Below are 22466 nucleotides of genomic sequence, written 5' to 3' on the forward strand. Positions count from 1 at the left end.
AAGGATCTGAGTTTGATCCCCGGTACCAAAAAAAAAACATACAGTGTGTTCTAGATTGTCTCAAGTCCATGCTGATTTTTAATGCACAAGAATTAGATACAAAGCCAGGTATGGTGGCACATATCCATAATCCCAGCACTCAGGCTGAGGCAGCACAGTTGTGAATTTGTGGCCAGCCTGGGCTGCATATCAAGACCTGGTCTCAAAATAAGAAAAAAGGAAAAAGGTATGAACTCTTAAGTTGGAACCCTCAGCAAAATAGAGTATTTATTGTTCAGTATTTCTGTGGAAACATTTCATTGTATTACAGAAATTCTGGGCTTTAGTAAAAAGAAAAAAGTTAAACTTTTTAAAAAAATAGTGTTTCTTACAACCAGTGGATTTTAGGTTGGTAATAGTCTTCTATAAACAATTCTAATGAGACAAGTGCTCTTACCATTATCATAACTTCTTTTTTTGGTACCAGGGATTGAACTCAAGACTTTGCTCAGGACTTTGTGCTTGCAAGGCAGCCTGCGGAACCACTGAGCTAAATCCCCGGCCCTCATTATCATACTTCTATCCATGGAGAGATCCAATAAGGTTAAATGGAATTTGACCTCTGAGGGAGGGCCAGTTGGTCTCAGACGGATGCTCTTCCCCAGTATTCGGCAGTGGGAATGGGGCAGACATCAGATTATCCTAGCACTTAACTGTCCCTTGATTTATGGTCATGAAGGTTGTCATGGCCATGCTGTGCTGTGGCACAGATTACTGCAGGGATATTTGGATATTTTGGGGTTTTCACTTTTTATGATGGAGAATTTGGAAACTATATAAAAACAGGCAAAAGTATGAAGAACTATATTCCATTTTCCTAGATTCAACAGATTTCAACACATGTACTTCTTCACCTTTTATTTTATTTATGAATTAGATCTCAGATATAACACTTAACCTTCATATGTCTGTAATTCCAGCACTTGGGAGGCTGAGGCAGGAGGATCACCATGAGTTCGATGCTAGCCTGGGCTACATAGTGAGTGAGTTCAAGGCCAGCCTGAACTACAAATAGGCAACTGTCTCAAACTACATATAACTACTGTCTCAAAAAAAACAAAATATGTAACACTTCACCCATGTGTATTTCAGTATGTATCTCCAAAAACTTAGTGTGTATGTGCGTGCACGTGCACAAGTGCATGCTGGGGAAGGGACCCTAGGGCCCCCTACATACTGAGCAAATCCTCTACCACTGAGCCATACCCCAGTCTCTACCACTTTTTGTTCTCAACATAACTAGTCCCACCGTCATACTTCTTTTAGTCAAGGTCCAGTCAGGAATATAAAACAGTAACTTTAGTAAAAAATGCTTAATATAAAAAAACCACTTTACAACAGAGAATTGGCTTCTTGTGCATGAATAACACTCTTAAGAATACAACTATACATATATATATATATATATATATATATATATATATATATATATATATATATATATAAAATGTTCTACACCACTGGTCATCTGAGCGATGAGATTCCATCTCATTCCAGAGAGAATGGCTAATGTCAAGAAATCAACCAATAACCAATGCTAGCAGGGCTGTGGGGAGAAAGTAACCCTTCTCCACTGTTGATGGAAGTGTAGACTGGTACAACCATTGTGGAAATCAGTGTGGAGATTACTCAAAAAACTAGGATTAGAGGTTCTATTTGACCATCTATTATTCTTGGTATCTTCTCGAAAGAATTAAAAGCATCATACCACAGCGATATATGCACACCCATGTTTATTTTTTTTATTTTTTGATTTTTGTTAAATTCTTTTATTGGTACATTGTAGGTATACAACACAATTACATTTCTCATTGGGAATTGTACCTTTACATAATGCATCTTGGTTCTTGTTTTTTCCCCATTCCTAGCCCTCCCTTCACCCCCTCCACCCTTCCCTATTTACAAGGACTTTATTTCCATTTTTTCCATTTCTCAGCATTTTTCCTTTCCCTTCTTTCCTTTCCCCAGCCCCTCCCACTACCCCTACCCCTTTGGACCTTTTCTTCCTATTTTTCATTATCGATTATTCATTCTAATCATTGGTACATTTTAGGTATGCAATATAATGACATTCATCATTGGAAATTTGCACCTTTACATAATCTCTCTTGGTTCTTATTTTTCACCCTTGCCCAGCCCTCCCTTCAACCCCTCCATTCCTCCCTATTTACAATGATTTTGTTCCTATTTTTCCATTTTCTCATATTAATCCCTTCCCTTCTTTCCTTTCCCCTACTCCTCCAACTTCCCCTTCCCCTTTGCCCCTTTTCTTCCTATTTCACATTACCTATTATACATTTTAGTCCTTATTTACACTTTCAGTTTCTCACACCAGAGAAACTATTCAGTATTTATACATGTGTGTCCTATTTATTTCACTTAAGAATATTGCCTCAATGTGCATCCACTTAGCTATAAATGTCTCTAATTTCTCATTTTTTATGGCTGAGTAGTACTCCATTTTATAAAAAAACCACATTTTCTTTATCCAGTCCCCAGTTGATGGGCATTTGGGCTGTTTCCAAGTTTTAGCTATCACAAACTGTGCTGCTATGAACATGGGCGCACATATATCACTGTGGTATGATTCTTTTAATTCTTTGGGGAAGATCCCCAGCATGCACACCCATGTTTATAGTGGCACAGTTTGTAATGTCTAAATCTTGGAAACAGCCCAAATGCCCATCAACTGATGAATGGATAATGATGTGGTTTTTCTATACAATGGAGTACTACTCTTCCATAAAAAAGCTTGAGACATTTATAGCTAAATGGATGTTCCTTGAACATCCATTTCTTAAATAAATCGAACACGTAAATATTGCCTCGTCTCTCTGGTATAAGAAACTGAAAATTAAATAGGGACCAAAATACGTAACAGACAATGTGAAATAAAAAATCATTCAATAGAAGGGGGAACTAGAGAGGGGAAGAAGGAAAGGAAGGAAGGAAAAAATTAGAAAAGGAAAATATGGAAATGGGGCTTTGGTAAATAAGGAAGGGGAAGAGGGCTGAAGGAAGGGGAAGGGAATGGGGAAAAAAGGAATCAAGATACATCATGTAGAGGTACAAATTCCCTACAATGGATGTGATCATTATGTAAATCTAAAGTGTACCAAAAAAATTAAAAGTGGAAAAAAAGGAATACAACAATAGCAGAAACAGAGCAGTGGCTACCTCAGTGGCTGAGGCAGAGGATTCTGAAGAAACAGATCTGAAAGAGCTGCTGCTCACATCTGAGATCCAGATATCCCTGGAGAGGGCGTGGCTCTGAGGAGCTGTGCTGGCAGGCAGACTCACAGGAAGTGGCATTCGGTGCAGACCCACAGAGGTATGGCCCATGGGGGAGTGTGTGTGGAAGCCCCCTTTGTGCTGCCAATGTCTCTTCCTGCTGGCTGCAGCACACTCCAGCAGATGGCCTCCCAAACACCCAGGAAGAAGAGACCTGCTTCCTTCCAGGGTCCTCTCTGAAAATGCTTAGCATTGTTCCACTTGGCAGGGGAAAAATGTCCCAGTAGCCAAAGCAAGACAAGGAAGGGTGGATTTTTGGATTTAAGAGACAATAATCAGTGACCAGCACAGTCCACCTTTTTGGCTTCCATATGCGTCTTTCTACACACATTTAAACCAAACTACTGAATGACTATGTTTCCACCTAGCAGTATACAGCCAACTTTCCTAGAAGTTAAAAAACAAATCTCATCCTTTCCCCAAAATGAAAAACAGCACGGACCCAGCAGTCACTGTACCCACTGAGAGCTACATTAATTATTCACAAAATTGAATTATTCAAAATTGTAAGGTTTATCCTTAGCTAGTTGTATATAAAACAATATTGGGAAAGAGAAAGTGGATAACGTACAAATAGGCAGTTACGTATGACAAATAAAATTTTTGAAAAGCTACTTACTGCAGTCCCTGTTTTTGTAATTATCTGTCTTCCATGAAGCTGTAGCTGATAGCTATTGATTTCTTTCCCTTGCCCTCAGCCAATAACCTCAGCTTGTTCGAATTCTTTATCCAGTGCATAATTCAAATTGTCATTCCTAAAAGAATGTGAGTCCATGATCATCCAGCTTTTTATTTTTGCACTTTCCATTATTATTATTATTTTTATTTATTTATTTTTTTTGGTACCACAGATCAAACTCGGGATCTTCTGCTTGTGAGGCAGGCAGTGGGACAACTGAGCTAAATCCCCCCGGCCCCTCTTTCCATTATTCTTAACTATGGCACAGGAGTGTATAAAGAGATGACCCAGATAATCCTCTGGGATCCAGACACAGTCCTCACTGTATCACTGCTCCAACTGTGTAGCAGCAATCCAGTTCCCCTTGGCAACCAAGATCAACCATCCCAAACAAGCATTTTTTTTTTTCTGCCTATTGGCCCCATTGCTGTAGGGGGTCCCAAATGGCATCTCACCTCCCAAGTCAATGGAACTCGCATTGTACTCTTGACCCACCCCTTGAGCACTAGCCTCTCTAGCCAGCAGAGTTCAAGATTGCCAGCATGGGAAATAAAAATTTTCTGAGAGTTTTTGTATATGCAGTGGGTTAAGCCACTCCCACTTTCAGCCTTTGATCCTCAGACCCATGTATTCTGATTGTTGTGTGAGGTGTGGCCATTTGCTTCTTATAATAGTATTAGATCCACTGCACATACTTCATCTTTTAAGACATGGTATGTTCCAGCTGGTGCTGTAACTATCTTCATTAAGCCATCCCAGTTCCAGTTCTCCAGCCACTTCTGGATGGTGGGCACATGTGGTACATACAGTTAACTACCTGAATGTAAGCCAACTTCTGCACTTACTTTGCTCAGAAATGAGATCCTTGATGAGCGGTGGTTTGGGTCCACAGATGTGGTGCTGGGAGAGCAGGAAGAGAAGACAACTCCATATTCAGATTATGTATCTAATCCAACAAAGCATGACAGGGTGAATCTGCCCCTCCCAGATAAGAGAGGTCCAATATACTCAGCCTGCCATCAGATTGCTTCTGGGGGAATTGAGTGCTATATTTGGTAGATTCAGTGTTAGTCTCTATTGGTAGATAACAGCACAAGCAAGATCAGTTTTGTAAGGGGAAGTTCATATTGTTGAACCTGCACATAGCCCCCATTCCTGTGCCCGTGGCCACTTTGTTCATGACCTGTTGAGCAAACCCTGTGGTGGCTGGAGAAAGAGACTGACATCCACTCACCATGTAATGTTGTCAACCTTATTAAGAACCTCCCATGCAGATGTCCCTTGGTGGGTATTCACATAAGATATAAATGTCTTCAATCTATGTCTTTTCTGAGACGTCTACCCATGTCTCTGGTTCATTGTCACCAATCTTTCAATCCCATTACAAAACTATACAAAAGAGTAAGTACTGTAGTAATATATTAAAAAATTTAACAAATGAGTAACAAATGCCCCTATTGTGATTTGGTTCTGAAATGGCCTACTAAAGTCTCATGCACTCAGAGGCAGGCCTGTGGAAGGTGATTAGTGCTAAAGGTGACCCACTTGCTGTTAGGAGGTAGGACTTGGTTTAGAGGCAGGTCCCTGGGGGGGAACCTGGAAGGATGTATCTCCCTCCCTAGCTCCTCCTTCCTCTCTGGCTTCCTGACCTGCATGACTTAAGCAGCTTTATTACCCCGGACCTTTCCACCATGCCCTTTCTGCCTGGAGCTAGTGGACAATGAATTGAAACCTAAAAACCATGAGCCCAGATAAACCTCTCCTCTAAGTTGTGGGTGTTGGGTATCATGTCCCAGCAACGAGTTACTAAGACGACCCCCAAGGAAACTAAGCACAGGATATGAGTAGGAAATTAACAAAAAAGAAATACACATGTTAGTAAGCATTACTTAAGATTTATGCTGATATTGTAAAAAGGCAAAGAACCATAACCAATAAAAGAAACTAATCTGAAGGATTACTTCTTTATTTTGTAAAATAGAAATTTTAAAAGAACTGTATTAGAAACCTAGAAATGTTGCCGGGGATTTAGCTCTGTGGTTTCGCCCCCTGCTTCGCAAGCGCAAAGACCTGAGTTCGATCCGATCCCCGGTACCAAAAAAAAAAAAAGAAACCTAGAAATGTATGCCCCAAAATATAAATAAGACAAGCTGAATGGTAAGACAAATAATCACTAATACCAATTTTCTTCTTTTATATACTTTTCAGATTTTTCAATAGCAACTATGTGTCATTTTGTAATAAAAATTTTAATTTATGCACAAAACAAGTGCCTAGAATTGCAGTAGGGATGAACCCAAGAGTTACACTTATAAAATCAAACAATGCGGATGTCATGTTTCATTCCTCACGTAGACTGTACATTTCTCATACATGGGCCCTCGTGGTATAGTGAGGGCTCGCTACCCGCTGTCCAGGTCACACAGCCCTTTCTTGTGCTCTTTTCATCTGGGACCTGACCACAAGACAGGGGAGTTGACAACACCCTAGCCTTGGGCTGGCAGAAGTGCGGACAACTCTGCCTGGGAGGCTGCCTGGGCTCCGCCCTTTGGGTCCAGCTCCCGCGGCGCCCGAGGCCCGACCCCGACAACACCGCCCCCTAGGGGTGTGGACAGGAACTGAGCTGCCGGCGCGGTCTCCTAACCTTCAAACCACGTCCCACACCCCGCGACTACGGGCACCTACAGGTCGACAAGAGCAGTCTTCAGTCTTCTGGGCCCTGGTCCCCAGGCCTGCCGTCTTACAGATTTAAGAATAAAATCGGACTCCTACAGCATCACCCGCTCGGCAGGGAAGGGAGTCCAGAGAAGCCTGGGAAAGAACCCACAACCCTCCGGCCGTCCCTACCCCGCCCCTTGCGTCTCTGGCCCCGCCCCTTGTCTGGCGCCCTGACGTCACAGCGCGAGCCGAGCCCTGCCTCCTGTCAGAGGCGGCCATTGTTCAGGGTCGCGCTTGCTTCCCTGCCTTGGCTGCTTCCCTGCCCCAAGTCCAGGTCCCTCGGTACGATTGGGAGAGGGGATCGGGCCCAGGTGCTGGACAACTGGGGTCCTCCGTGCAGGCCGCTATGAGTAAACGGAAGGCGCCGCAGGAGACGCTCAACGGGGGAATCACCGACATGCTCATGGGTGAGTCCTGGCCGCCCCACCGGCTTCCTTCACTCTTTCATCCACGGCCAGCCTGCCTTCTGTCCAGACTGCCCAGTGGAAGGTCAGCCCCTTGCAGGAGATTCCGCGGCGTCTTCCTTGGTTGCCTGATCATAGTCCTCTGGGACTCCTGGTCACCGCCGGCGCGGCCTTTGGTCTGGCCTGGGAGAATTGGGTGGGCATCCCCTAGAGGGAACCCAGTTCTTGTGTGTTTACTCGTGGTTCTTGCTCACCCGATCCTCTCGTTGCCTTTTCAGAACTCGCAAACTTTGAGAAGAACGTGAGCCAGGCTATCCACAAGTACAATGCTTACAGGTGGGACAGTGTGGCATTGGCTAGTAGCATGTGTTCTGGCATGCTCTTGTTTTGTGTAGCAGGTAACAGGGTTGAGGGTCCAGTAGATATTTGGGCCATCTTCAAGAGGGAGAAAACAGCTAAAATTTGGTGGTACTATATTTGACATTTTCAGAAGTTTGATAGAGCTCTGTAGGATCAATTCAGATAAGCTGAATCAATGGATATAGCCTACATATTTTTCCCACCATCAAACGTGACTGTCTGGATTTTAAGTGTGATTTTAAGCGAGAATAAAAGACAGATGAGGTCTGTACTGTGAAATAAATGTGGTTCAAGGAAACATCTGGTTGGCCCCTGGTTGATTCTGTCACATTCATGAGATCCCATCCTTGTCCATCACCAAGGTCCTCAGGACGAGGCTTTCCTAGCCATTGTGCCCACATCCACCTGCATCTGCTCCTTAGCCTGTCAAAATATGCTCAGGAGCTCTTTAAAGTAAAACCAAAGCCATTTTAACTTCCTTTAGCTAGATGCTTATCTCTTTCCTTCAGTTTTCTTGGATAATCTGTTTCATGTGTGGACTTTTTCCTCTGTAGTCATTCCTTATGTCATTGTAGTATAATTTTCATCCTACCATCTCTGAAAATATTCTCATCTATATCTGATCTTACTGCACTCTCAGTGGCATTCACCACATCAAAGTCATTATCTTCACTCCTGTGATAGTATTCCTTCTGCCCTCTCTTCATCTGTCTTGTATTCTTGGTATTTCCAGAAGTCTGCCTATAGCCCTCTTCTCTCCCTTTCACTCTCTTTCTTGGCCTACCAGATATCCAAGTGGCTTACAACCTGAATACCACTTCTATCAGTGACTCCAAAGTTGTGTCTCATTGGGCTTCTCTTCACAGATTTTCCCTTCCCACTGAACATATTTCAAAACTTACTACGCTTCCTCCATTCATTACTTCCTATGACTTCCTAAAGTAATTGAACTATCATCCATATATTGGTAATCTGGAAGTTAGGGAGACAGTCAACCCTATATCTGTTTGTGTCATAGCAGTCAACAGGCATAAGGTGTTTAGTCTTGAAAGAGCTCATCATTGGTTAATGAGAGGAAAAGCAACCTAGACAAAGGAAACAAAATATACCAAGGCATTGAGACTTGAAGCCAGTAAATCATTTTGCTTAAAGGGTATGGCATGAATGGAAAATAAGTCCAGAAAAGCAAATAATACTCTACTACCCCTGCATGCTGCTTCCCATACCTATATACATTACTGTTGGTTGTGGCTAAAGCAATCTTTTGACCAATCCTGTCATTCTTCCATTTTAATTAAATATTTTCTCTTTACCTTGATAAAGCCCTAATACATTGTGGCATATGAATCCCCTTCCCTTTAATGTGGTGCTGGGGATTGAACCCAGGGCCTCACACATGCTAGGCAGGTGCTCTGCTGATGAGCTTCAATTTTATTTTGAGACAGGGTTTCACTAAGTTTTCCAGGCTGACCTCTAACTTGTAGTTCTCTTGCCTCAGCGTCCCAAGTAGCTGAGACTGTGGTGTGTACCATCACACTAAGCTCAAAAAGTCTTTCATGATCTAATTTTTCTTCCTTGTCAGGCTCTGTCCCATAGTGCCAATTATCTGAACCAACTTCCTTTTCCTGAAATAACTTTCGTAAACTACCTTCAGCTTGCTTCTTAGCCTATGAATATGTCCTTTCCAAACTCATCATCAGTCATGTACTAACAAAGGAGTTGAAATCCAAATTTATTTGTTTATATGTGCTAGAAATACAATGAAAATCCATGGTTCCAAAGATTACTCAGTGTTTATGTTTTAGACTTACCTGTATTGTTGCTTTTTAAAAAAATCAGTACATGTTTGTAGTACATAATGTTTACATTCATTATGTACATGTACATAACATCTACGTTCATTATGTACATGTACATAACATCTTAATTCTTTTTTTCATCCCCTTTCTCTTCCCTCCCCCACTCCATCCATCTCTTGATACACATCCCCTTTTTTTATTTTGCAGTACATATTTACATTTCTTATGTGGAATTGGTACATGTACATAATACATTTTAGGGTTAGGGGTACCACTCTTCTATGTCTCAGTCCCCTTCTCATTTGAGAAAGGTATATCTCCCTACCTCCTGTTGTCTATCTTGTATTTTGTTCTTTATTTATACGTTGTTTTTCTCATGTAGGAGAAACCATTCAATATTTGAGCATGTATATCTGATTTATTTCACTTAACATTATAGTCTCAAGGTGCATCCATTTTCCTACAAATGATTCAAGTTTATCTTTCTTTATTGCAGTTAGTATACCATGTTTGTAAATACCACATTTTCTTTATCCATTCATCTGTTGATGGACATACAGGCTGCTTCCAAGATTTAGCTGTTTCAGTTGTGCTAGTATAAACCTGAGTATCACTATAATATGATATCTAACTCTTTGGGGAAGATACCTAGAAGGGAATAACTGGGTCAAATGCAATTTCTAGTTTCAGTTTTTTGAGGAAACTCTGCAACACTGATTTCCATAGTGGTTGTAGAAGGGTTCCTTTTACTCCACAGCTTCTCCAGAATTTGTTGGGGTTTTTTTTTTTTAAACAAGAAAATATATCTTTTTGTTTGTTTGTTTTTGTTTTTGTTTTGGTACCAGAGATCGAACTCAGGTCCTTCTGCTTGAGACTCAGGCGGCGGAACCACTGAGCTAAATCCCCGGCCCCAAGAAAATATATCTTTATTAAACCAATAAAATTTATTCTTCCAATAAAATTCTGACATTTCCTCCAAAAATTAATATGGAGTTAGTTACCTTCTGGTCCAATGATTTTACCTTTTGATATGTTTTCAGGTGAAATAAAGTAATGATATTGATTTAGGGGAAAGAGATGTGACTCCCAAACCTACTAGATATCCGAAACACGAGTTTGTGTTCTCTGAAATTGAAGAATGAATTCTAGGAATAATGGAGGTTAAAAGTAGGAAAAATTGGGCCGGGGATTTAGCTCAGTGGTTCTGGCACCTGCCTTGCAAGCGCAATGTCCCAAGTTCGATCCCCGGTACCAAAAAAAAAAAAAAAAAGGAAAAATTTATTGAGAGAAAGCTTCTGTCTAAGAGACAGAAGTGGGATCCAGCATTTGCTATTATTTGATTTCTTGTTGATGTCCGTTCATTCTGGAGTAAGATGAAATCTCAGTGTTGTTTTAATTTCCAGTTCTCAAATGCCAGAGATGATGTGCATTTCTTCATGTATTTACTGGCCATTTGTACTTCTGTGAAGTGTCCATTCATTTTAGTTTCCATTTCTTGATTGGGTCTTTTATTTATGAGGTTTAATTTTTTGTTCGTTCTTCTTATATTCTAGATATGAGTTCTCTTTCTGAGGAATAACTGGCAAAAAGTTTTTCCATTCTGTTGGTTGTCTTTTCACTCTCTTTTTGTTGTTGTTGTTTTGGTACCAGGGATTGAACTCAGGACCTTGCACTTGCAAGGCAGGCGTGGCACTGAGCTAAATCCCTGGCCCATCACTCTCTTGATTATTTCTTTTGCTGTCCAGAAGCTTTTTAATTTGATATAATCCCATTTGTTGATTCATGGTACTATTTCCTGATCAACCAGGGTTCTGTTCAGAAGGTCCTTGTTCAGCTTATGACTTCGAGTTTTATCTACTTTGTCTTCCAACAGGTTGGTTGTATTTCAACATTTAGTTCTTCGATCTATTTTGATTTTAGTTTGGTACATGGTGAGAGACATGGGTATAGATTCAATCTTCTGCATGTGGATAGCTAGCTTTCCCAACACCATTTATTAAAGAGGCTATCTCTCGTCCAGTGTATGTTTTTGGCCTATTTGTCAAAGATCAAATAGTTGAATATGGTTGGGTTGTTTCTTCATCCTCTATTTTGTTTTTTCTTTTTTTCTTTTTTTGGCACTGGGGATCAAACTCGGTCCTTGCACTTGCGGAGCAGGCGGCAGAGCCACTAAGCTAAATCCTCAGCCCACTTCATCCTCTATTTTGTTCCATTGATGCTCATGTCTGTTTTTGTGTCAGTACCCTGCTGTTTTTATTACAGTAGCTTTGTAATACAACTTCAGGTTGGGGATTATGATGCCTTCTGTTTTGCTCTTTTTGCCCAGAATTGCTTTCACTAATGCTGAGTCTCTGCTGGTTTCATACGAATTTTTGGATTGTTTTCTCCAGTTCTGTGAAGAATGCTGTTGAAATTTTGGTTGGGAGATTGAGTTAAATCTGTATGTCAATTTTAGAATTATGTTTGTGCTAGTTCACAGGCAACTGAGGTTTTGTTCATAAAATCTTTTCCTACACCAATGTCTTCAAGAGTTCTACCTAACCTCTGCTCCAGCCTGTTCAGTGTTTCTGTTTTAATATTTAGATCTTTAATCTATTTTGATTTTAGTTTAGTGCATGGTGAGAGATATAGGTCTAGTTTTAATCTTTGGCAAGTTGAAACCCAGTTTTTCCAGCGCCATTTATTAAAGAGGCTATCTTTCCTCCAGTGAGGGTGTTTGGCTTCTTTGTCGAAGATGAGGAGGCTGAGTGTGTCTGGAGTTGTTTCTGCATCTTCTAATCTGTTCCACTGGTCCTCAGGTCTGTTTCTTTGCCAGTACCATGCTGTTTTTATCACAGTAGCTTTGTAGTATAGTTTCAAGTTGGGGATTGTGATACCCTTTGCCATGTCTCTGTTACCTAGAATTGCTTTTGCTATTCTAGGTCTCTTCTTGTTTCGAATGAATTTTTGGATCGTTTTCTCAAGATCCATGAAGTATGCTGCTGGAATTTCAATTGGGATTGCATTGAATCTATATAGCAGTTTTGGACGTATGGCCATTTTCACTATGTTGTTTCTTCCTACCCAGGAGCAAGGGATGTCTGTAGGGAACAGGGAAGGGGGACATTAGTAGGACCTCTGCAGTAAGTCCTAGTCTCCTACGAGCCACAATAGCACAAGGGGAATTGACTTATTATACAGGAAAGGTAGAAAAAAATGAGACTGAGAAGAAGCTGAGCTTTGGGCCTTATCAGTGCTGCTCTGACCCGCAAAGACGAAGGCCCCCAAGCTTGCAGTACCTTTTATTCAGTACATCGGGAGAAACAAATGTAACAGGTAACTCCATTACATCAGGAGAAACAAATGTATGACTGGAGAGCAGGAGAATTCCTAGATCAATGAGGAACTATGCAGATGAAGATTTATTCCTCCCAGAATGTCTTCAGCTGGTGTAATCTTGTCCCGGAGCATCACAGCATCACCGGATCATTGAGGTCTCAATTGTGACCAGAGGCTAAAATGGAATTATGTCTCCAAATGCCATAGCTGGCCTGTGGGCAGGAGAACTAGGCCTAATCAAATGATTTTTCCCCAAAATTATGTAGCTTTGCTCCCGACAAATGTCTTTCCATTTTCTGATATCTTCAGTCTCTTTTCAGAGTGCTGTAGTTTTCAGAGAAGAGGTCTTTGATTTCTTTTGTTGATTCCTAGGTATTTCAGTTTTTTGAATGCTATTGTGAAAGGAATTGTTTGTGCTATTTCTCTCTCAGTGAGTCTGTTGTTCGTGTAGAGGAAAGCTATTGATTTTTGTGTGTTGACCTTGTATCCAGCTACTTTATTGAATTTGGTTAATAAGTCTAGGAGACTTTTGGTGGAGTTCTTGGGGTCTTCTATATAGAGTATCCTATCATCTGCAAATAATGACAATTTGACTTCTTCATTTCCTATCTTTATTCCTTTTATTTCTTTCTCTTGTCTAATTGCCGTGGCTAATGTTTCCAAGACTGTATTGAACAGGAGTGGTGATAGTGGGCATCCTTGTCTTGTTCCTGATTTTAATGTGAAGGATTTCAGTTTTTGACCATTTAGTATGATATTGGCTCTTGGTTTTTCATAGATGGCTTTTATCAGATTGAGGTAGAGACCATCTATTCCAATATTTTGTAGGGTTTTTTTTTATCATAAATGCATGTTGGATTTTGTCAAATGCTTTTTCTGCATCTATTGAGATGATCATATGGTTTTTATCCTTGGCTCTATTGATATAGTGTATTACATTGATCAATTTGCATATGTTGAACCATCCCTTCATTCCTGGGATGAATCCCACTTGGTCAGGGTGTATGATCTTCTTGATGATCTTCTGCATTCTATTTGCCAGTATCTTACTAAGGATTTTTGCATCTATGTTCATTAGTGAGATTGGCCTATAGTTCTCTTTTTCAGTTGGGTCTTTCTCTGCTTTGGGGATCAAGGTGATGCTTGCTTCCAGGAATGAATTCAGGAGTATTGCTTCCCTTTCAATTTCACTGAAGTGTTTAAACAATAGTGCCAGTAGTTACTCTCTAAATGTCTTGTAGAATTCAGCAGTGAAGCCATCAAGACCTAGGCTTTTCTTAGTTGGTAAATGTTTAATTACATTTTCAATTTCATTGGTTGATATTGGGTTGTTTAGAATTTTTAGGTCTTTTTCATTCAACTTTGGTAATTCATATATATCTAGGAATCTGTCCATTTCTTCTGTGTTTTCCATCTTATTGGCGTATAGGTTCTGGAAGTAGGTATTGATGATCCGCTGGATTTCTGCTGGGTCCATTGTAATTTCACCCTTTTCATTCCTATGCATGGATTTGGGCCTTTTCTTTCCTTTTTTTGATAAGGTTGGCTAAGGGTTTGTCAATTTTGTTTACTCTTTCGAAGAATCAGCTCTTGGCTTCGTTGATTTTTTTGTATCATTCTCTTAGTCTCCATGCATTGATTTCTGCTTTGATCTTTATAATTTCCTCCCTTGTATGAGCTTTGGATTTGTCCTGCTCTTCTTTTTTTAGAAGCTTGAGGTTCAGCATCAGGTTGTTTAATTGGGCTCGCTAGCACAATCAACAAGTGGGATCTCTTATTAAAAAGCTTCTGCAAGGGCTGGGGATTTAGCTCAGTGGTTCCACCACCTGCCTTGCAAGCAGAAGGTCCCAAGTTCCATCCTCGGTACAAAAAAAAAAAAATCTTCTGCACAGCAAGAGAAACCACCAACAGTGTGAAGAGACAGCCCACAGTCTGGGAAAAAATTTTCACCTGCTGTTCCTCAGACAAAGGTCTACTATGCAGAACCTACAAAGAACTTTTAAAAACTCAGACATCCCAAATTTAAAGACCCAGTCCAAAAATGGGCATCTGAAATGAACAGACATTTCTCACACAAAGAAGTAGAAATGGCAAATATATGAAAAAATGCTCAACATCAATGGTCATTGGAGAGATGCAAATGAAAACAATGCTGAGATTCCACCCCACCCCATAAAAAATGGCTGCTATCAAGAAATCAACCAACAACAAATGCTGGTGGGGCTGTGGGGAAAGAGAAACCCTGCTCCACTGCTGGTGGGAGTGCAGACTGGTACAACCACTGAGGAAATCGGTAGCAACACACATGTTCATAGCAACACAGTTTGTAATAGCTAAAACTTGGAGGCAGCCCAGTTGCCCGTCAACTGGAGACTGGATAAAGAAAATGTGGTTTTTAAAAAAATAAAATGGAGTACTACTCAGCTATAAAAAATGAGAAATTAGAGACATTTATAGCTAAATGGATGCACATTGAGGCGATACTCTTAAGTGAAATAAATAGGACACACGTGTAAATACCGAATAGTTTCTCTAGTGTGAGAAACTGAAAGTGTAAACAAAGACTAAAAGGTATAATAGATAATGTGAAATAGGAAGAAAAGGAGCAAAGGGGAGGGGGAAGTAGGAGGGGGAGGGGAAAGGAAAGGAAGGAATGGAATTAATATGAGAAAATGAAAAAATGGAAACAAAGTCTTTGTAGATAGGGAGGGATGGAGGGGTTGAAGGGAGGGCAGGGGAAGGGGGAAAAATAAGAACCAAGAGAGATTATGTAAAGGTGCAAATTTCCAATGATGAATGTCATTATATTGTATACCTAAAATGTACCAATAAAATTAATAAAAAAATTTTTTGGAAGTGTGGCCATTTTGACTATATTCTGCCTTTCCAGGAACAGGAGATATCTTTCCATTTTCTGAAGTCCTCTTGGATTTCCTTTTTATAGTACTGTAGTTTTCATTGTAGAGGTATTTTATTTCTTTAATTATGTTAACACCTAAGTATTTAATTTTTCTTGGGTGCTATTGTTAATGGTGTTTCTTCCTAATTTCTTTTTCAGTGGGTTCATTATTAGTGTACAGGAGCACTATTGACCTATTTTTTTTTAGGCAGGGTCTCACTGTGTTGCCCAAGCTGGCCTCAAACTCACAGTGACCCTCTTGCTTCCACTTCCCAAAGCACTATTGATTTTTTTTTTTGGTATCAGGGATCAAACTCGGGACCTTGCACTTGCGAGCCAGGCACTGGAACCACTGAGCTAAATTCCCGGCCCCAGCACTATTGATTTTTGTGCATTGATTTTATATCCTACATTACTGAATTTGGTTGTTAATTTAAGAGGTTTTTTGTTACATTTTTCTCGGTCTTCTACGTGGAAGATCATATCATCTGCAAATATTAATTTGACTTCTTTTCCTGTGCATATCCCTTTTTTTTTCTTTTTCTTCCCTAATTGCTTTTGTTAATGTTTCGACTACTGTGTTGAACAGGTATGGTGATAGTGGGCATCCTTGTCTTGTTCTGATTTTAGAGTGAAAGCTTTCAGTTTTTCCCCATTTAATATGATGTTGGCAGTAGATTGGTCATAAATGGCTTTTATCACATTGAGGTACGGTCCTTCTATACCTATTTATTTTTCATCATGAGAGGATATTGGACTTTGTCAAAAGCTTTTTTGTTTATTGAGATGACTGTATGGTTGGTGTTCTTGCTTCTGTTTATGTGATGTTATGTTTATAGATTTGTGTATGTTGAACCATCCATGCATCCCTGGGATGAAGCCTACCTGGTCATGTATGATGTTTTTGATGATTTATTTCATTCTGTTTGCCAATATCTTGTTGAGGAATTTTGCATCTATATTCATTAAAAAGATTGATGTACAGTTCTCTTTTTCGTATGGTTTTGGAATCAGGGTAATCATAGCTTCCAGGAGTGACTTTAGGAGTCTTCCTTCCTTTTCATTTCATTTAAAAGCTTGGGGAGTATTGGTGCTAGATCTCCTTTGAAATTTCTGTAGAATTCAGCAGTGAATCTGTCTGGACCTGGGCTTTCTTAGTTGACAGGTTGTTTATTACTGCTTCAGTTTCATTGCGTGAATTATTTAGGGTTTTTACATCTTCTTGGTTCAGTTTTAGTAATTCATATATATCTAGAATCCATCCATTTCTTCTGAATTCTCCAATTTATTGGTTTATAGATTTGCAGAGTAATTGTTAATAATCTTTTTTGTTTCGATTTGACCTTTTAATTTCTTTTTGGTTTTTTGAGACAAGGTCTCACTATGTAGTTCAGGTTGGCCTTGAACTCACTATATAGCCCAGACTGGCCTCAAATGCACGGCAGTCCTGCTTCAGCCTCCCTAGTGCTGGGATTAAAGGCATGCAACACCACATCCGGCTACCTTTTTAATTTCTGATTGCTTTGATTCTTGTCTTTTCTCTCCTTTTTTTGTTTAGATTGGCTAAGGATTTGTCTATTTTGTTTATTCTTTTGAAGAACCAACTTTTCAATTCATTGACTCTGTATTTTTTTGTCTCAATTTCATTGATTTATGCTCTGATTTTTATAATTTCCTTCCTTGTAGTTTGTAGTAGCTTTGGGTTTGGATTGTTTTTGTTTTTCTAGGACCTTGAGATGTATCATTAAGTTATTTATTTGTGCTGGCTCTGTTTTTGTGATGTAGGAATTCTCAGCTATAAACTTCCCTTTTAGGACTCCTTTCATTGTGTCCCATAAATTCTAGTACTTGTACTAGCATTATCATTTAGGTATAGAAAGGAACTTCAAGATACTTTTAAAAATTAAAAATATAGTAGCTGGTCTGTCAGCTATCTAAGTTTTAAGTTTTATATGAAGATGGACAATTAGTTATCTTAGAATATAGACATCAATTAAAGAAAAGTAAGGGCTTGTTGGACTTAATTTATTTTGTTTCTTTTTCTCTCATAGAAAAGCAGCATCAGTTATAGCAAAGTACCCACACAAAATCAAGAGTGGAGCAGAAGCCAAGAAATTGGTAGGTTTAGTGAGCACTTTGATGGAAGAGTTCACGTATATACAAATTCTGGGTTTCCACAAAACTAAACTCATCTCTCTGAAGTTGCCTGACTCACAAAGGCAGGGTTTGCTGTTCCTAATGTCTTGGAATAAAATTAATCCTGTATCAAGCATACTTTCTAACTAAAGTGTTTTTTATTTGGAGGGAAGGTGGTTTAATATTTTAAAAAATTTATGTAATTACAGCTTTATTCTCTACTTTGCCCTGTATGCATGTAGTCACTCTCACATTGAATTTCACCTTGAATGTGACTCCTTAAGTAGACCTTGGTGTCCAAAAGTGATATTAGCATATGTGGTTCTTAGCTATTGTTCTTTGATTCCTAGCTGTAAAAACTTATGGGAGTTAGTGTCCCCTAAAAGCTGTCACCTGCTAATAAGCACATGATTAAGCCCTTTCATGTTTTGGCAGTTAGCTCTGTTCTTTGTAATTTCCATGAGGCCCTATTTACTAGTAGTGTCACAGTTTCTAGAGGGCTACATCTCCTGGTAGTTTGTAACAATACCACTAAGAATATCCTGAGAAGGTCTACCTATTAATAGATGTTCTTTAACCTAAATCCTACCAAATGATTTAAAACTCCTCAAATTTATTGCACATAGCCTCCTTATTATAGAAAGATTTCTGAAAAGCTCTGATAATCTTCAAATCTGAGCTCATGGTTTTTCCCTAGTAGTAATACAAAAATATCTGAGACTACTTTTACATTAGATTAGACTGAACATAAAAATTCTTCATTATTCCTTTTCACTATTATTTAAACAATCACAGATGTACTATCTAGCCATATGAGGGCTCTGCAGTAATTCCAGAAATCTGAAAAAAAAAATTTCTAGATATCTGTCTTTTCTTTCTTAATGGTAGGTATAAGAAATAGTTTGGGTCTAAACTGCTTGAGGTCAGTATTTCATGGAGTAAAATTTATTGTAGTGATGCTTGAAGTCAGTATGTTATAGAGTAAAATTACTGTTAGCACTACTATAAATTACCTTTCTTTTTTATCATCTGATACAGGAAGTGAAAAGCTTAAGTAGTTTCCCTTTACTAATCCCTCTAGACCTGTTCATTTCTGCTTGGTCATTGCTCTTTTCAGAACTTGAATATGCACTCAGTATGAACTCATTTGTTTTTCATTTTTCACTTTTTATTTTTTAGTGACTTGGTAAATGTTATATTTATTTGACTTTTATAGTTTTAATTTTCTTTATAGCCTGGAGTAGGAACAAAAATTGCTGAAAAAATTGATGAGTTTTTAGCAACTGGAAAATTGCGTAAACTGGAAAAGGTAAAATTTAACTTGTTTACTTACATGATTACAGTATCTTTCTTTATGACAACTATCATGTGTCAGGGTGTTTGATGTCATTCAATCTAGTGAGACTGAGAAGGAAAAGATATGAATGACCTTTATGGCTTTAAGTATTCTATTTCTAAAAATGTAAATACTGCTATGTAAAATTTTCATATATTAGTCCAGTATAGTGTATATTCCTGAAGTTCCAGATGTATTTAGGAGGCAGAGTGGGAGAATTACTTTAGCTCATGAATTTGAAACCAGGGTTGGCAGTGTGATGAGACACTATCTAAAACAAAAAACTATGCTTATGTACACACACACACACACACCCTTTTTTTCTACTTTATGTTACATTTAAATGACAGCATTGATGGTAGTGTTGGCTCTTCATTTTCAGTACCATTCAGAAAAGAAATTGTAGGAGATTATAACTCTGACTAAAAGATCATTATCATTATCATTTAGAATTTCTATGCTTAAATTCTCCTAAGCGTTTTTATGACTTTATTTCACCCTAATGATTTTCAGTCTTTTACGAATAGGACTTTTAAAAGTATTTGGAAATTGAAAATGCAGAGAGTGGATGTTAAATGTTCTCACCATAAAAATAACTATGAGAGGGGCTGGGGATTTAGCTCACTGGTTCTGCCACCTGCCTCGCAATTGCAAGGTCCCAAGTTCGATCCCCGGTACCAAAAAAATAAATAAATAAATCACTATGAGAGGTGATGTATTTGTTAATTAGCTAAATTTAACCATACTACAACATATGTATACTTCAAAATATCATATTGTAATGATAAATATGTATACATTTTTAATCTGTCAATTTAAAGGAAAAGAAATTTATTTAATTGTTTGGTCCCGGGGATTGAATCCAGGGCCTGATCCATGCTAAGCATGTACTCTATCACTGAGCTACACCCTAGTCAAAAATTTTGGAAAGCATTGACTAAATCAGAGATGGGACACCCTCTGTTACCTGTAACTATCTATGTTAAATATGAATACTTCTGTCTGGGTTATCCAGGCAAATGTAAATGGCTCTTCGCCTCTTGTAGCATACTGGTGTATTCCCAATGAGATCATTTACATTCTCAAGGCATTCTTAAATCATAGTTGACCATTTTTTTCCTTAGATTCGGCAAGATGATATGAGTTCTTCCATCAATTTCTTAACTCGAGTTAGTGGCATTGGGTAAGAACTATTAAGCAGACACAGTTGTAGATTGGTTTTATTTTTTATGTCAGCCAACCAACATTCTGTTTCCCTGTAAAGCCTGTGCTTTTACAAACTTAGATGTTGTTTCCCTTCAAAAACCTGTATTTTATGTTTGTACTATTGCCCATACAATGCATCTTCCAATATGGTCACCCTTCCTTATGGTCCAAGGCTAGTCGCCAGATGCTACCTTCACTGTAAAAGCATGTACCAGGCAAATGTCACCTCCTTCATGAACCACTTTGATTTTCCAGCCAGGAACAATCTCTTCCTCTAAACTCCACTTGCTGAGTATGTCTTACTGCCCACTCCAGGTCCTGCCTCTTCTGCTTCTCTGAGCATGTTTATCTTAAGGGCTTAAGCTTTTATCCATAGCACATTATAATTTAGAACAATCTTTCAGACAATTTTGAATGAAAAAAATGTTTATCTTAAAATTTGAACTAGCAGAAAAGGTAGCTTCTTTGACACTGGACAAAGATTAATATTGAAATATTAAGGCCATAATGCTTTACTTACCTCTCATCTTTATGAAATAAGGCATTCCTTTAGGTATATGATTGTTCCTTTTAAATGGCTGCATTTCTGATGAAAATTATTATTAGGTATTGGTACCAGGGATCGAACTCAGGACCTTGCACTTGCCAGGCAAGTGCATTGCCACTGAGCTACATCCCTTGCCCTGATGAAAGTTATTCTAAAGTGTAATAAATTCTTAAACATAGTGTACTGAGAATGGGCATACTCCTTGGGAACTCAAGACTACTGGATATAAGTGGATAAAGGCTAAGGTTGTTATTTGTCTCATTTATGCTATATCTTCAGCAGAGTATTTGTTGTGTAATAGGTTCCCCAGTAGATCTTAGTTGAATGAATGAACAGTTTTCAAGTGCTTATATGTCCATACAGTATATGGCCATTATGAGGGCTAGCTGCTTAGATGTCTTTTAATGCCCAAGTGCATGGTTGTCTTCCTAATAATTAAAGCTTCAAAAATTCTTACTTTGGATAAAATTGAACATTACTAAAGTAACCATTTTAGCAGGTCTTGTTTAGCTTAATAACGGTTATGTTTGACATAGAAGACATTTGGTTATTTGTTACAAAGACCTTGAGTTTCACCTGATATTGAAATGATGTGTTTCTTTCTTTATAGTCCATCTGCTGCAAGGAAGTTTGTAGATGAAGGAATTAAAACATTAGAAGGTGAGTGAGTAATACCACAGGTTACTAATTCCAGGTTAAATATGGTCCCAAAGGACTGTTTATGCTGTAACAAATGCGAACTTGAGAAATTTGTTTTCAATCAATACAGACTTTCTTTTTAACTCTGCAATACGGAATAGACATAGGATATAGTTTATATTCCCATCTTAAACATTTTAAAGTTTATAACTCAGAAAAAAATCAGGAAGAGCAAGAAGTGACTTTTTAAGGCAATGAAATAGTTATAATTTGCAAACTGTTTTTTCAAAACATTTCTTGGTACATTTTAGATATACATAACGGTAACATTCATCATAGGGAATTTGTACCTGTACATGGTATATCTTGCTTCTTTTTTTCCCATTGCTCCCTCCTGTCGACCCCTCTTCCCCTCCTTATTTACAAAAGCTTTGTTTCAATTTTTTTCTTGTGTCCCTTCTTTCCATTCCCCCTCCCCCTCCCTTGTTCACCTTCTCATTTCAACATTTCTTCCCATTTATAATTTGCAATTTTTTAGAAGATTTAAATTGCATTTGTTCCTTTAATAAAACTTTAGGCAAAGTCATATAGCAGACTAAAAGTTATGTTATATATATTGACAAAGATTTTTGTTAGAGATTTATAATGCTAATTGAAGGAATTTTTGCTTTCAAGGAAGTGATAAAAATAGAGCCCAAGTCAAGTAAGTTTAAAACATTTTCCTTAAGCCTAATACAGTAATCATATAAATTTAACTTGTCCATTCATGCTTCCCAAGGAAGGGCATATACTGTATGTATGGATTCATTACATCTATGCCATTTAGGGTTTAGTGTTTGGGTTCAGCTACTTACAAGCAGCTCCAGTGTGAGTCGCACACAGTTAATCATAAAGTCTTCAGAAGTTGTGGTTACTACTACTGCGATGAACAATAAATTAAATAACAGTGGTTCTTCTAGGTTGCTTTTTGCTATAGCCAGTAAAATTTGATATAATTCCTGGTATATTTATCTACTATTTCATGTAACTCTTAACTGATACTTTGATTGAGCAAATAAAAATGATGGTGAAATCAGCTGTTACTTTTACATTGAT

General features: G+C 38.5%; 1 protein-coding gene across 4 annotated transcripts in view; it reads left to right on the forward strand.

Annotated features, from left to right (window-relative positions):
* Polb (DNA polymerase beta) overlaps positions 1-22466 on the forward strand; it is a 56690-nt gene that overhangs the window by 20045 nt on the left and 14179 nt on the right. For 3 of the 4 annotated variants that reach the window (XM_004855279.4, XM_013076067.3, XM_013076066.3), the window contains exons 1-6: positions 6911-7134; positions 7410-7467; positions 17559-17625; positions 18878-18952; positions 20104-20162; positions 21343-21392. In XM_004855279.4, coding sequence (XP_004855336.1) covers positions 7074-7134; positions 7410-7467; positions 17559-17625; positions 18878-18952; positions 20104-20162; positions 21343-21392 — 370 coding nt within the window. In that variant the 5' untranslated portion in view covers positions 6911-7073. 4 annotated transcript variants of the gene reach the window in all.

Source organism: Heterocephalus glaber, unplaced genomic scaffold (assembly GCF_053883595.1).
Source record: "Heterocephalus glaber isolate CG9 unplaced genomic scaffold, H.glaber_assembly_v1.0 deba00001461, whole genome shotgun sequence".
Taxonomy (NCBI): domain Eukaryota; kingdom Metazoa; phylum Chordata; class Mammalia; order Rodentia; family Bathyergidae; genus Heterocephalus; species Heterocephalus glaber.